This window comes from Blennius ocellaris (genome assembly GCF_963422515.1).
Source record: "Blennius ocellaris genome assembly, chromosome: 6".
Classification (NCBI taxonomy): Eukaryota; Metazoa; Chordata; class Actinopteri; order Blenniiformes; family Blenniidae; genus Blennius; species Blennius ocellaris.
In genome coordinates, this window is record NC_137655.1 from 10,979,063 (window position 1) to 10,992,822 (window position 13,760).

Sequence of the window (13,760 nt, forward strand, 5' to 3'; positions counted from 1 at the left end):
GAGCTTATACAACAAAAAAGTTATTGTATCTGAGATGCGTCGATAGAAATGAAATATACTTCATGGAAAACCACAGCTTTAAGATTGTACAGTTCTGAAAAATATATTCCTTCATGATCAAAGATGTCTTCTTTATATAAAGCTCCAAAGCAATCTGACATGATTATATGGAAGGCATTGCTGAACAACCCACTACAACACACATTTACAGTATATGCAAAATAGCCTGCAACAACATGGATGACCCCATCCACCCACCATACACACATAATGATCTCTCGCCCACCCAAATATGTGCAATACAGACCAACTGTCCATATGGACCCACTGTTGCTTTTTGGCTTAATTCCATTACCCTCATGTGATTGCATGTGACAATATGCCATCACAATGACAATAAACTATCCTTGCATCTTTAAAGACATTAAAGCGACTTGCTGGGACAAATCTTGAGCTACCTACAGATTCATTCATTGACCCATCCATCTTCTATACTCACTTCAACATACGGTTGGGGTGCAGAAGTCAATCTGAGCACACAATTAGTGAAACTCAAGATAAACATTGGACAGGTCTCTATTCCATCAGAAAAGACATGACAAGCGCATTTACATCAATTTAAATCAACAATTAGCCGATCAGGCTTTGGCTCGGCGATAAGCTATAAGGTTCCATAAGCTATGAACACACTCAGAATATCCAGACTCCACAAAGAAAGGCCTCAAAACAAAGCAGGTTGCTAGCAATAAGGGGAAAGATAACTCCTGAATCAGGATAAAAGTTTTCTAAAAACATTGTAATCTAAACATTGAACAAACTTGTCCCACAAATTTTTACATCAACATGTGGTGTGAAAATGTCACCTTGAAACCTTGTGCTCACGATGCGAAGCGCCACCAAATCCTGACAAAGCAATTAACATGAAAAATGTGAACCAATGTGTTTGTGTAGACAAGGTTCCACCAAGTCCGCTAACAATGTCCAACGCCTTATCTGTAGCTTCACCGGGAGTCATGGAGAGTGTAATTACACCAGGACCCTCCAGTCTGGGACAGTGTTGTCGCCTGATTGGATCTCACCTTGGCTTGACCTCTTCAACTCAGGGTGACTGAAACAACACTCTACATCTTTACAAAGAACAATGCATTAGTTAATCAACTGATAAAACCTCGAGATAAAAGTGTCCTGATCCCATTAGTGCTGGAAATAACTCTCCACTCTCTGCTGGCAGTTTTAGTGTTGCCAAGGATGTATTGTAGCATCCTACAGAGCAAATATCCTTCACGAGGTTGGGCTTTTAACGACAACACTTTTTTTTTTTTTTTGTCATGCAGAGTCAACAAAACTTGTTTAGGAAGCCGACAAATGCAGAGATTAGAGTTCTTTTTTATATTAATCTCATCTTTATTTTGCTCACCTCTTGGTCACCTTTGTAGAACTGCATGTGGTTATATAGATAAACTGGAATGCACCATTTGTTTTTACAGAGTAAATTCAGACAGGGAATCCAGTGATATATTGTAAAAGATTGCACTTTTTTCTGTTTCAACACACATTTGATTTCAGAGGTCCGACACTCTGCCCCAAGACACAACGCTGTTAGCAACAGCAAAAACCATAATATAGGTTCAACACACTTCAAAACTGACAAGAATCAATATCCATCATTTATAATTGTCACTCAAAGTATAAAATGGAGCTTGTAGTTTGATTTGATTTTGAATCAACCGTCTTCTTAGATTAATGACAAATATGTTACTTTGACTTGTATCTTAGAAACTGCAGAGAGAAATCTGATTCATATTTTCCTTCTGGTCATCGACTTAACAGTCAGTCAATCTCAGGCAGGAGAAAGAGGAAAAACAGCATGAATTGTGTTAGTCACCATTGCTTTGGCTTCTGCTTGAATTTTTGATTTTTGTCAACTGCAATCACAACCATTGTTTGACGATTTGTCCAAACAAATTGCAAGGCAACCGGTTTATGTATATAAGCATGCAGACATGGTCAAACAAAACCTGTGAATGTGAAAAGTGACTTTAAGTGGCTGTGAACATGGAAAAGTTGTTGGTGCCAGATAATCAGGGTTTTTCTGAAACGCTAATCAGCTTGAATTTTCACAAATACTTTCTCAGGTTCACAGAAAATTGACAAGTAAAGACAAAATATCCAGTGAGCTTCAGTTCTCTGGGCAAATATGTCTTGTTGATGCCAAAGGTCAGATGAGCATCTCCAGACTGTTTTGAGTCGATGGAAAGACAACCATAGTTCCAGTGGTGCCCAGCAAGAGGAATGTTTTGTTCCCCTTTTCTTTCTTTTTTCTTCTTTTCTATTTTTTTCTTGCTTTTCTTTTCATTTCTTTTCTTTCTACTTTCCTTTGTGATCCTTTGTGATTTCACACAGGCCATTTCTAAGTGCCAGACAGGCTGCAGGTACTCAGTCCATCACAGTCACCCAGTGAGTCAGGAGCGCAACCACCGAGATTGCCACAGCATTTGTCCACCATCATTGGACAGCGGATTCACAGTGTAGAACAATATTTTCTTCAACGATGAGCAGTGAGAAGCAAAGCAAGACTAAAGCGGAGAACTGCCGACGGAGAGATTCCGTCAGGATTAAGTCCCTGCGTGAAGCGCTTTTCCACTATCGTGACCACAACAGGGAATTGCTGAAGAGCATCAGCGGCTTGAAGAATGAGATGGAGAGCCAAGTGAGAGCATTGGAGGCCCAGCAACTGCTGATGGCCTTCCAGCTGGAGGAGAAGGACCGCCAGCTCATGGAAGCTCTTACAGCAAAAAAACTTGAGAGGAGGTACGGCCAAATGAAAATTCTCAGCGAAAGGATGCGTACGGATAGTAACAAACACTGGGAGATCTGCTAGGAGATAACAGAGAAACGGTTTGCCACAGAGGAGGAAGAGCTACAAAAACAACACGAGCTACAAGTTGCGCAGCTGAGAGCTGAGCTGCAAACTCTTAAGGAGTCTCTGCCAGCCAAAAAAGCCTGAGGCCAAACAAGAGGAGAGCCAGGCGAGAGCTGTGGAGGCCTAACGAGAACTCATGGTCTCCCAGCTCGAGCAGAAAGACCACCTCCTTAAAGAAGCTCCGGCAGCTCAAGGTGTGAGCGAGAAGAAGTATGGCCAGCTGAAGGCGGTCAGCGAAAAGATGCGTGCTGACAGAAACATGCACTGGGAGACTCGATGGAGCATGAGGGAATGAGGGAGAAAACCGTGGCGGCAAAGGAAGGAGCTCTCGTCAGACAACATCAGCAGCAGGTCGCCCAGCTGACCGCCGAGAACAAAGCTCTGCGCAGAACCATGAAAACATCTGCACAGCCCAGGACCTCACCTTTGGCAGAGCAGGAGCACCGCTGGGGGCTCATGAGAACGAAGGGGCCACAGAGATCACCCGCTTGAAAGAGGACCATCGGCGAGAGAAGACAGCACTGACCAACACTAACCAGGAGAATCTTGCCAAGCTAATCAAGGTAGAGATGTCACCCCCCGGTTTGGAACGACAAATTGCAGATAAAAGTGAGTGGCTTTAAAATAGACTTAATGACCCTATTCACAATTTTCTTTTCAGCTCCGTGAGGAGAAAGCAGAGCGTTCAAGGGAACACCGGGCTGTGAAAGCCCATCTTGAGGAGGAGCTGATAGCAAAGGAGGAGCTGCTTCGAGAAGAAGAGACTCTGAGGAGGCTGCCGGGAGGAGCAACACAGAGATGGAGAGGCAGCAGAAGAGGAGGATGGAGAATCAAAAATCAAAAAATATATCTATTCCTCATCCTCATGTCATTCTTGTGGACTATTCTAAACTTGTAAATACATTTATCATATGAGTGCATCTTGAGGATTATGTGTGCTCATGCATGGTAAAGGAAGTAAATGTGTAAGTAAAAAATTGTTAAAATAAAGAAACCATCATCCAAATTCCCTTTTTTCCCTGCAATGTTCAGAATGAAAAACATAAAAGGAAAAAAAAAATTCTAACAATGGGAATAATTTGTGAGTTTAAACTGCGAGAATGTGATCGAGAGTGATCCTCCATGGTGGACAGGCGACCTGTCCAGGATAAAGTCTGGTGTTTTTTGTTTTGGTTTTTTTAAATACATGAATAACACTGTCGCAAACATGTTTATGCCAACAAACTAACGATGGACCCTGAGCTGTATTCTAAAATGCTTTGAAATATGGATTGATGTGTTGTTTGAAAATATACCTGATATAACATTTGTTTTCCCGAACCTCAGACCGTCATTTCAAATAAACCAGCCACAAAACACATTCATTTTCTAAAAGGGACTAATGAAGCGGCTGCTTGTATTTGTTTACAAGTATGTTAATAAAAGAGTCTTAATAGGTGGTTTCTATTCACTAGCCGTTTCAAAGAACTATAATGTTTCATCAATGGGGGCCTCACTCTAAAAAGGCAAAATTGTTGTAATGTCATTTATAAACGCACTGTGTTCAATTTAAAATGGCCTGGGATCGAATAATAATGAAGAGCCCCGCCTAAGAAATGTATCACCAGCCGCCACTGCACAGTTCAAATAGCCATTCACAGCCAAGGTTCGCAGAAGACCATGTCTGGCCATACGGCATGTTGAGCCTTGAAGCCAATGGGCGACAGCAGCAAAAGGCCACATTGGATAAAACTCATGTCACCGAACAGGAGTCTACAGTTCACACAGGCTCACTGAAATAGGACAATAAAATACTGACAAAATGCTGCGTGATTGGATAAATCGGATTTCTGCTGTTACGACAGTTAGAGTTCAGTCAGAGTTCAGCATCAAAATATTTTATACCTGCCTTGTATCAACAGTTCAGGCTGCTGATGGTGTGATGGTGACTGGGATATTTTCTGCACATGTTGGGCTGTTTCATATCAATTGAGTATCATTTAACCATCACAACCTACCCAAGCACTGTTCCTGACTGTGTAAGGAACTCCCTTAAAGACCACAGTGTACTCACCTTCTGATGGCTTGTTCCAGCAATGTCACAAAGCTCAGATCATCTCATACTGTGCAACATGATGAGTCCACTGTACTCCAATTGCCTCAACAGTCACCAGATCTCAAGCCAATAGAGATGATGAAATGGAACATCAGCGTCATGACTGTTGACAGATGACAAATCTGCAGCAACGATGTGATGCCATCATGTCAATATGGGACAAGATTTACAGCAACTTGTTGAATCTATCCGACAAAGAACTGAGGCAGTTCTGAAGGGAAAAGGGGTGAAACCTGGTAATGGGTGAACCTAATGGAGTGGGTCTGCACTGGTAAACTACCACATATAAATGCAGTCCAGTGGTAGAAGCCGAACTGGCGCAGTCATGTGAATCTTTACGGAATACATATTTTTTCTATATTTGGACATGGAATGTGTTATTTTCCGTAAGCAATCCTTATGTGGGGTATGTTACTAAAGCAAATATACCCAGGCCAGAAAATGCCACAATATTATTTTTAACACAATTATAACAAACTGAACCTAGCCAGTATATTATTTGCAATATTAGGTGCAAAAATAAACCTGCATACTCTTTTATCCATCTTTAAAAGGATCCTAAAATGTGAAAAAAATAAAAAAAATAAAAAATGCTGATAAGGTGGGTCATAGGATTATTACTTCCTGAATACATACTGCACAACTAGATGCCTAATGAGGCTTTACTTCGGTGAAATGAGGCTGCACCAAAGAGATTATTTTTGAATAGGGGATCTCTGTGTTAAAAACAATGAACACGCATTGGTTTTTGACCAGAAAATCCAATTCATATTGATCTCTTTCTTACATTCAATGACAAGACCTCAAGACAGTTTTCAATGATGTTTTAATCTTTTAAATAAGATTTATATTGGTGTTGGTTGTGATCCTGACCATTATCATAAAACTCAACAGTTCCTGTTCAAAATAATTGCTGGTGCTGAATCTTGCCTTCTTTCATTTTCATACAGTTGATGTTAGAAAGTTGATTTTGGGGTTTTGACTTCACTACAGTGTGTTGAGAACGTATGGGTCTATAAAATATTGCTTGAAGGAATGCTTGACAAGAACTACCCATCATCAGAGTGCTCTATTCAAGGACGACATGTAATAAAAAATTATTTTCAGGAAAGGTTACTGGATGTGGCCATAACCCCCCCCCCCCAAAAAAAAAAAACAGGTGGAGACACACTGAGGGACCTCAACAGCGTGTGACTCATCCGTCTCACAATAGTCTCCAGCATAGGAACTGGGACATCTTTGTTTCTTCAACGCTTGTAATCTACTCAAACCTTCTGTAGCAGAGTATTAAAACAGCTTCTTCACAACTGTCACATTTGAATAAACGAATCTGAAACAGGAAATGGAGGCTTGGATCGAGACTCGCTGGCCAGAAACTGCTGCACTGAATAATGTATTTCTCATAGCAACAACGTGCCATGAAGACATGAAACAAGACATGAGACTGTGACTGCTGTGAATTAGATGGTAATTGAAAACTTGACAAGTAACGCTCCTCTCAATCTTCTAGAAACAATTTTAAAGCATGGACATTGTAAATTGTTTACAGACAATAAAAATGGGCTGTGAAGCTCTTTAGAGTATCGTCGCAAATGCAATAAAGCCTTTAATAGACCCTTTACCACCTTTTCTAATCAAGACAGTATTTCACACATTAAAGACAGTGAGATAAATCTTCAGAATGAACAAATAAAAAGAAAAAAGGTTAACCTCATTGAAGAAAGGACACTTTATCAGTGTCTTGTCCCAACTACGTAATAACTCAAGCATGTCATCGGTGACCAAAAGAGGAATAGAGGGGGAAAAAACCTTTGAAGATTCAATCTAGAATTTGTCGTCTGATTGTCAGCCAAGCTTATTACAGCATGCACTCCTATTTGTCCCATTTCATCATTTTTGAGATGGATAAGGACAAAAGAGGCAACATTACAAAGAAATGTACAGAAATCCTAAAGATACAATAAGCTACAAGTGTAAGAGAATTCAAGGACTCTTGCTGAGTGTTACTGGGTTGTTTTGCAACCCCAACTTAATGTGACATGAAATCCCCAAATCCCTACAGTTGACACCTGTGGATATTTCTGGTATAATCCTCCTCTTCTACAAGAACGACAAAATCATACTGGAGACTCCTCCTTTCCATTACCAGATCCTAAATGATTATTTATTTATTTAGAGAAGGTAGGACAAAGGGATTTTTCATGAGTGTGAAATAAACCCCAAAGAATTTCCAAACACTGGGCACTCTGGGTGTGATGTTATGAAAATGACAGTGCTGTGTAAACATGCAATTAAACCGAGAGTGGCTGACATTCATTAGGCATGAGCCTCTCTGAGAATATCTCTGTGTTATATGAATGGATTAGTTTGGATTAGCTGTTTACCTCCTTTTGAGTGATGTCTTTGAGCGGATTAGGAGGGAAAAAAAGCCAAAAGGAACAAAGAGTATCTGTTTATTAATGCCTTTACAAAGAAATGCATCTATAAACTGATCTGAACAGACACATGCCGACTCCAACGCTTCTATAGCACCTATAGAGCCACTATACTTCAAAGCAAACTCATGCCAAGCCAAGAGAGTTGATCTCTGGAGTATAGTTTTAATCTTTTAGCTACATAAATTATTAAATTGTTCTCTCAACATTCGGTTAGGTTATATTCTGAAATGTGCTGATAATGTGGTGCAGACATAAATGCACACTAATAAGAAGTCATACAGCTGAATGAAACGTCATTGAGAAGACATAGCCACAGGTGGTCTTTCCTTCCAATGGCATCAAAATTAAAAGTGGCGCTTTGATAGAAGGCTCTCAGGACTTTAACACACATTGATAACAATTAAAAGAATATTTAACCACCCACACTCGAGGTCTAATTGTTGCTCTATAAACTCCTGGGTGGCAAGACGCAGCATGACATATAGACTTGCAGTACGAGTGCTCTATCTCCTTTGTTGGGTGAGGCACTTATCTGGTTGTACTTCCCCGATAAGAAAGGAAGGAGAAAGCGAAGGCTGAAAGTGGGACTTTATTGAACATTCAGTCTCGGCGGAGAACCCTGGGCAGGCTCACTTTGTGAAAGCAGAAGCCTCGTCTGGGCCAAATCCAATCAAATGTTTTGAGGGCTGACAGGTCTAATCAGTCAGTGCCTGGTTTCTGCTCACCTGGAATTTAGGAGGTGAGCTTTTGGTTAAAGACTTTCACAGATGCCGCCGTGAAACAACACTGGTGGGAAAAAAATGTGTTGCAGAACAACAAAAGGTACTAGCTGCAGTTGCAATCATACCAACATATTTTTTTATAGTAACACACCTACACATACTGATATATGTATATAGTCATTTAAAGGTTGATGTTCGTGGGTGTATTTATTCAGGGTTGAAATGAGTGTTATTAGTCGAGTTTACCACTGGTATTTGGCTGATAACTTGATGTATATTTACTTCTCTATCAACCAACACACTGATAAATTATTTTATGTCTCAATTTTGTTGGGTGGTGTTGATATTATTGGACCACTTTAATAGGAACCCTACTCCAAAACCTCCATTTCATTAGGCTGTGACAAATTGTGAATGAAATTCAATACATTTCCAAAATATCTAAAACATTCAGGAATTGCAAAAAATAAAGCACAATTAGTTTTCTGTCATGTGCTTTGTGTGTGTTGAGGGCCCAAAGCCCATTTTGAACTTCCAACAATCGTGTTTCTGCAAATCGTATAATGTGCATAATGAGAACTGAGCCTTTAGCATGTTGGTCTGTTCATCATCCAGGTTGGGACCATCTTCCAGCAGCTTCAGCACTTTTATGGCTTAACATGACGATGACAAAATGATCAGTCAGTTAGTCACAAGTCAGTCACAAGATTTATGTTTATCTGTCGAAGGTCATGAGAGTCTCAAGCAAGTAGTTTTGACATTTGTAGGATATACAGTACAGAAAGTACTAATTCAATGTAAATCCCACTGAAAACTGTCCATGTATTGTTTTTTTATTAGTTGTTTTTGCCAAGTGAGATAGAGGCTTCACACAATGACATGATGGGGCCCAGTCTTATACCAAAAAAAAAAATCATGTTGATCAAATGAACATTCATTTAAATGAAGACAAATCCTAAAGTTGGGTTAACGTTATGGTGGGGTTACAGTAAATATTAAGCAAGTCATAGTTATAAATAAGATTGGCACAACTCTGCAGGAAACAAGTTAAGGTCAATGTAAAAAGTGCGTGCGTGTGTGTGTGTGTGTGTGTGTGTGTGTGTGTGTGTGTGTGTGTGTGTGTGTGTGTGTGTGTGTGTGTGTGTGTGTGTGTGTGTGTGTGTGTGTGTGTGTGTGTGTGTGGTGCTGTGATAAATTGCCTACAGGAAATATGGGACTTTATGTGGCCGATTTCAATCAGTGGACAATCATGTTTCCAACAATTAATAGCAGAATAATTGTCTCAATATTGACGTCAATGTGTATTCATAACAATATAATCCAATTACATAATCACTTTCTCATATCGTGCTTTTCTTGTTCATTTTAATCACTCTTATGAAACACAATCAGAAAATGAACATTTAGATGGTATGAAGAAACAAAACTAAAATTAAATAATAAATAATAAAAACCTCCTGATGGTGTTATAGTTTTTTCTTTAAATGCTGATGCTCCATCTGTCAATTTTGAAGGACCTGAAGCACAGTCAATGAACATACTAATCTTGATTCACAAACCATCTGTGGCTTCAGCATGACCACCTGAATCTTCCCCCAACATGCCTCGGATACTGATCAAATCAACTGATCCTCGGAGACAAGGGCACAAACAAGTATAACGATTTTCTGCTTCGCTTCACCCTTTTACTGCAATTTTAAGACAACTCGAAAGAACTGTAACACAATAATTCACTGCATGTGATGAAATGCGAAGCCTTTCAAACTGACATCTTGTAAATTGACTGATCAGTGGCGAGTTGGGAGTGGAAATTGTTGAAAATATAAACCTTGTGTGAAACCAGAGGATGTACAAGTTTACAAAACATGACAAAAGCTGTGCAACTGTAAATACTCTCCATGGCTTGGTGTATTTCGTTTGGGGGAATTGGGGCGAGAAGCCAATCCTCTGTGGTGTAAAGTTTTGCTGTATTTTAACAGATCAGATGTTATTTACACCAGAGGAGGAACAACAAAGGATACCATTTGTATACTTGTTATAAAGATGAAATCTACTTCACAGGCAAACAAGACAAACACAAAGTATTTTAAAATCTTGCTCAAATATCTCACACATTATGTAAAGTCACCGAATGAGCTTTGAACTCACACCGCAGGGGTTAAAATAGATGCCCAGGGCATTTCCAAGGCACAACCCTGATTGTCTTTGCTGTCTCATAAGTCCATTGTTTGTAGCAGACAAGAGTTTCAGAAGTGAGTCGGAGTCACATACTAATTTTCACAGCTGTTTGTGCAAATCGATGTATCGTACATACTGAGGCATGACATAGTCACTGATTTGTGAGTCAAGGATATGAGGTTGTAGCCACCTCATCTCTGATGATGTATCCTTGGGTAGTGCTGAAGATACAGAATACCTTTTGTCATTGTTGTCTTTTCAGATTTCACAGCCAATACAGCAGATGTTGATATTGTTAATTAGAGCCAAGCACAGATGTTTGTTTTGGGTGTGAGCTGTGGCGTGACCGTAGCGTGAAGATTGTATTTTTCACCAACATTACCAAGTACTATTATTACGAGACAGAAGTTTAATTTGAGGCTTTATAACTGTAAACGTCTTTTCCAGGGGTTTGGACACCGTATCAGTTTCCTAAAGTTTGGGGTGCAAAGTATACTTAAGTTAACGAATATACTTAAGGAGACAGATTTATTGGATATTCATATCAGTTCCTTTTTTTCCCCCTCTTTATTTCAGTTATTAAAGTAAAGCTCTAATGAAAATCCATATCTGTCACTTTCAATTAAGAGACATCATTGCCTATGGACTCGATAGCGACCGGTTACTGCAGCTGAACTAATGAAACTATAAAAGGATGATACAGAGCCAATGAAAGTCAATGACATCTTTAATGTCCTCCGATTTTAATAAATCAGCAAGCAAACAGCCTCTTAGTTAAATTCTTCGGATGAAAGGTTAGAACCTGGAGAGTTACTTTATAACCATTTGAGGATTGAAAATAATTACTTGACTGATGTCAAAGGTATATACATATATTGTGCATGTAGGAGCTGTAATCATCTCTGCAAGAGGCTCAGATTTCAAGGAACACCTGTAGCATTTCACATTTTGTTTTTGTGCATTTAATGTATTGACTTCCATTCAAAGCAGAGGGAGAGAGAATTAAAGTAGTGTAAAATATAAATTAGCAGAGATGTGCACAGCCAGAAGGTGCCAACAACAGTGTTGGAACAAACAGTGTTTAATACTGAAGCATTGGCAGCCTTCGTTTTCAGTTTTGCTTTGAGAGTCTCACTGTGCACACATAGGTTTGTGGCATTGAGCTATCACTTGCAAAAACTATTGTAGCGTGTGGGCTCTTTTTTTAATGAATTAAATCATGAAGCTGTCAACCAGATGAATGCAATGTTCTACTTTGCATTTTGACGTCATGGTCCCTTGTTGTTATATAGCCTAAACACTGACGTAATAATCTATTAGTGTCACTTTGAGTTATTGTCACAGTAGTGTTGCTGAGGCTGGGTTACAGGTTTAGCTCACAGCAGCAGTTTTCTCTGACAATGAAGAGTTTTGATGACAACAGCTCAGCAAGTGAAGATATACCCACCGCTAGTAATGCTGAGGATGTACTTTCTGCACCATTCATGAATCAGATTACTTAAAAGTGCAACAAGACCGTGACCATGACGAAGCACAACAGTCAAAATATGACCCATTAGTGGTCCAGAGAGAAGCAGAGACTGATGATAGGATGTCTCATGGTTGCATCAGCTGCCACAATGTTTCCCTCATGAACCAATGGGACTTTTTCCAAGGTCATATTCTCAAATTGGGAAAATCTGCTTGAAAACATTGGAGGTGCAAAAATTTACTGGAAAAAAAATGGAAAAAGGTCAAACGACTATCTGAAAATATGTCACAAAAGGAACAATCTGCTCATCAATATTTACCATCACTGGGATATTTATGAATAGTAATTCTTTCTATTTGGGTTTTATTAATGTCCAATAAAAGAGTAAAAAGAATTGGCTTCACAGTGGAAAAAAACAAACATATATATTAAAGCTGTCTCTGCTCGGAAACAACATTATGTCTGAAGACATAACTGTGATTGATGATTGTTTTCATGACGACAGTTTTCATTAAGTTAGAGAAACAAGTCTCATATGTAGTATCTTTGCAGGAACATTTCAGTATAAGGCATTTTTATATCCTCCAAACACAACCAAATACCAAAACCCATGTAATGTAAATTTATCCACCTACAAACTCTGTATCGCTTCAGATGCACACACACACACACACAGCACAGACTCCACAGATTATGCAAATATAAGACATATTATTCAACCTCAAAGATTCCGCATAACAGCTACAGGAAAGCAACAGACAGTCACTTCATACAATGACAACTGTGCTTTCTGTCTCACGTTTACCATTTTGCAGAGAAAAATACAAGATTCTTCTGTGTTCTGTCCCGATGTGACCTTGAAGTCATTGTGGGCATTTTTGATTGATTAAGAGCAATGTTCAGTGATTCTACACACGTCTGTTGGCATATCCAATGGCTTAAACAATTGTCAATCTTGCTTTGGTGGGTATCTTATGACTCACTGATGCTAAATTCTGTCAGCCTTTTCAACCAATGCCTGACCGACCTGTACCATAGCCCATTATGGTTACGGTGATGTCAAGATCATCTGTTTCAGTGGAGATTTAGAGCATCAGCTACATTATTAAAAAAAGAATTACCTCCTAAAAAAAAAAAATTCTGATTTTTAGGGTTAGAATTGTTTTCCATTTTCTTCATTTATGCAGTGTGCATTCCTCATTTATGTTTCACCAGTGAGTGAACAAATCTCAGGTGTTCCTTCTTTTTGACATCAAAATCATTCAAATAGATCAGGAAGTTGCAACGATATATGATTTTCATTTTTGAGATGTCATTTGCATGAAACAACCTCAAAAAAGGGGGTTGCATATTTAAGACTAAAGGATTTAATCTTAAATGCCACATGCAATTTATTAAAGATGGCCATGATGTTTCAAGGAGCAGTGAAATACACTTTTCTGAATATAAAAACTTTTCAAATATTTCATGATAGAAAAAGGCAGTCCCCTGCTAAACTTAAATCATTACAACAGAAACGCACGCACATGGGCAACGGATAAATGGCCCGGCTCTTGAATGTCAAAATTACCTTTAATTAGCTCAAAATACTGGAGCAGATTCTGCTGCAAAGGATCAGCGGAAGACGTATTTTTACCACTGTATGAAACCAATCTGTAACCAGCAGCTGGTATGCTCAGGTAGAAAAGTGCGTTGTTGTTTTTCAGTCTCAAGGTTAGCCGTTCAATCCACATCCCCAACTGTCCATGTGTCGAAATGTCCTTGGGTAAGACGCGAAACCAAATGTTGCCCGTCAACAGTGTGCGAACACCTTGCAAGGCAACCGTCACAGTTGATATGTGAGTGCGTGTTTGTGCAACTTGGTGAACGGGAATCATGTAAAGCACTGTGATATTAATAAAGACGAGGAAAAAAGCAAATTATACATTTAACC

The 13,760-nt window shown here is 39.3% G+C and overlaps 1 protein-coding gene across 1 annotated transcript in view; it reads left to right on the forward strand.

Annotated features, from left to right (window-relative positions):
- Positions 1-3,059: 3,059 nt before the first annotated feature.
- LOC308131429 (C-X-C chemokine receptor type 4-like) overlaps positions 3,060-13,760 on the forward strand; it is a gene marked incomplete at its 5' end in the record, with an annotated part of 92,819 nt that continues 82,118 nt past the window's right edge. Inside the window, 3 exons of the mRNA XM_080498157.1 lie at positions 3,060-3,168; positions 3,335-3,486; positions 3,585-3,710. Of these exons, the coding sequence (XP_080354283.1) occupies positions 3,060-3,168; positions 3,335-3,486; positions 3,585-3,710 (387 nt within the window). The remainder of the gene's footprint in view (positions 3,169-3,334; positions 3,487-3,584; positions 3,711-13,760) is intronic.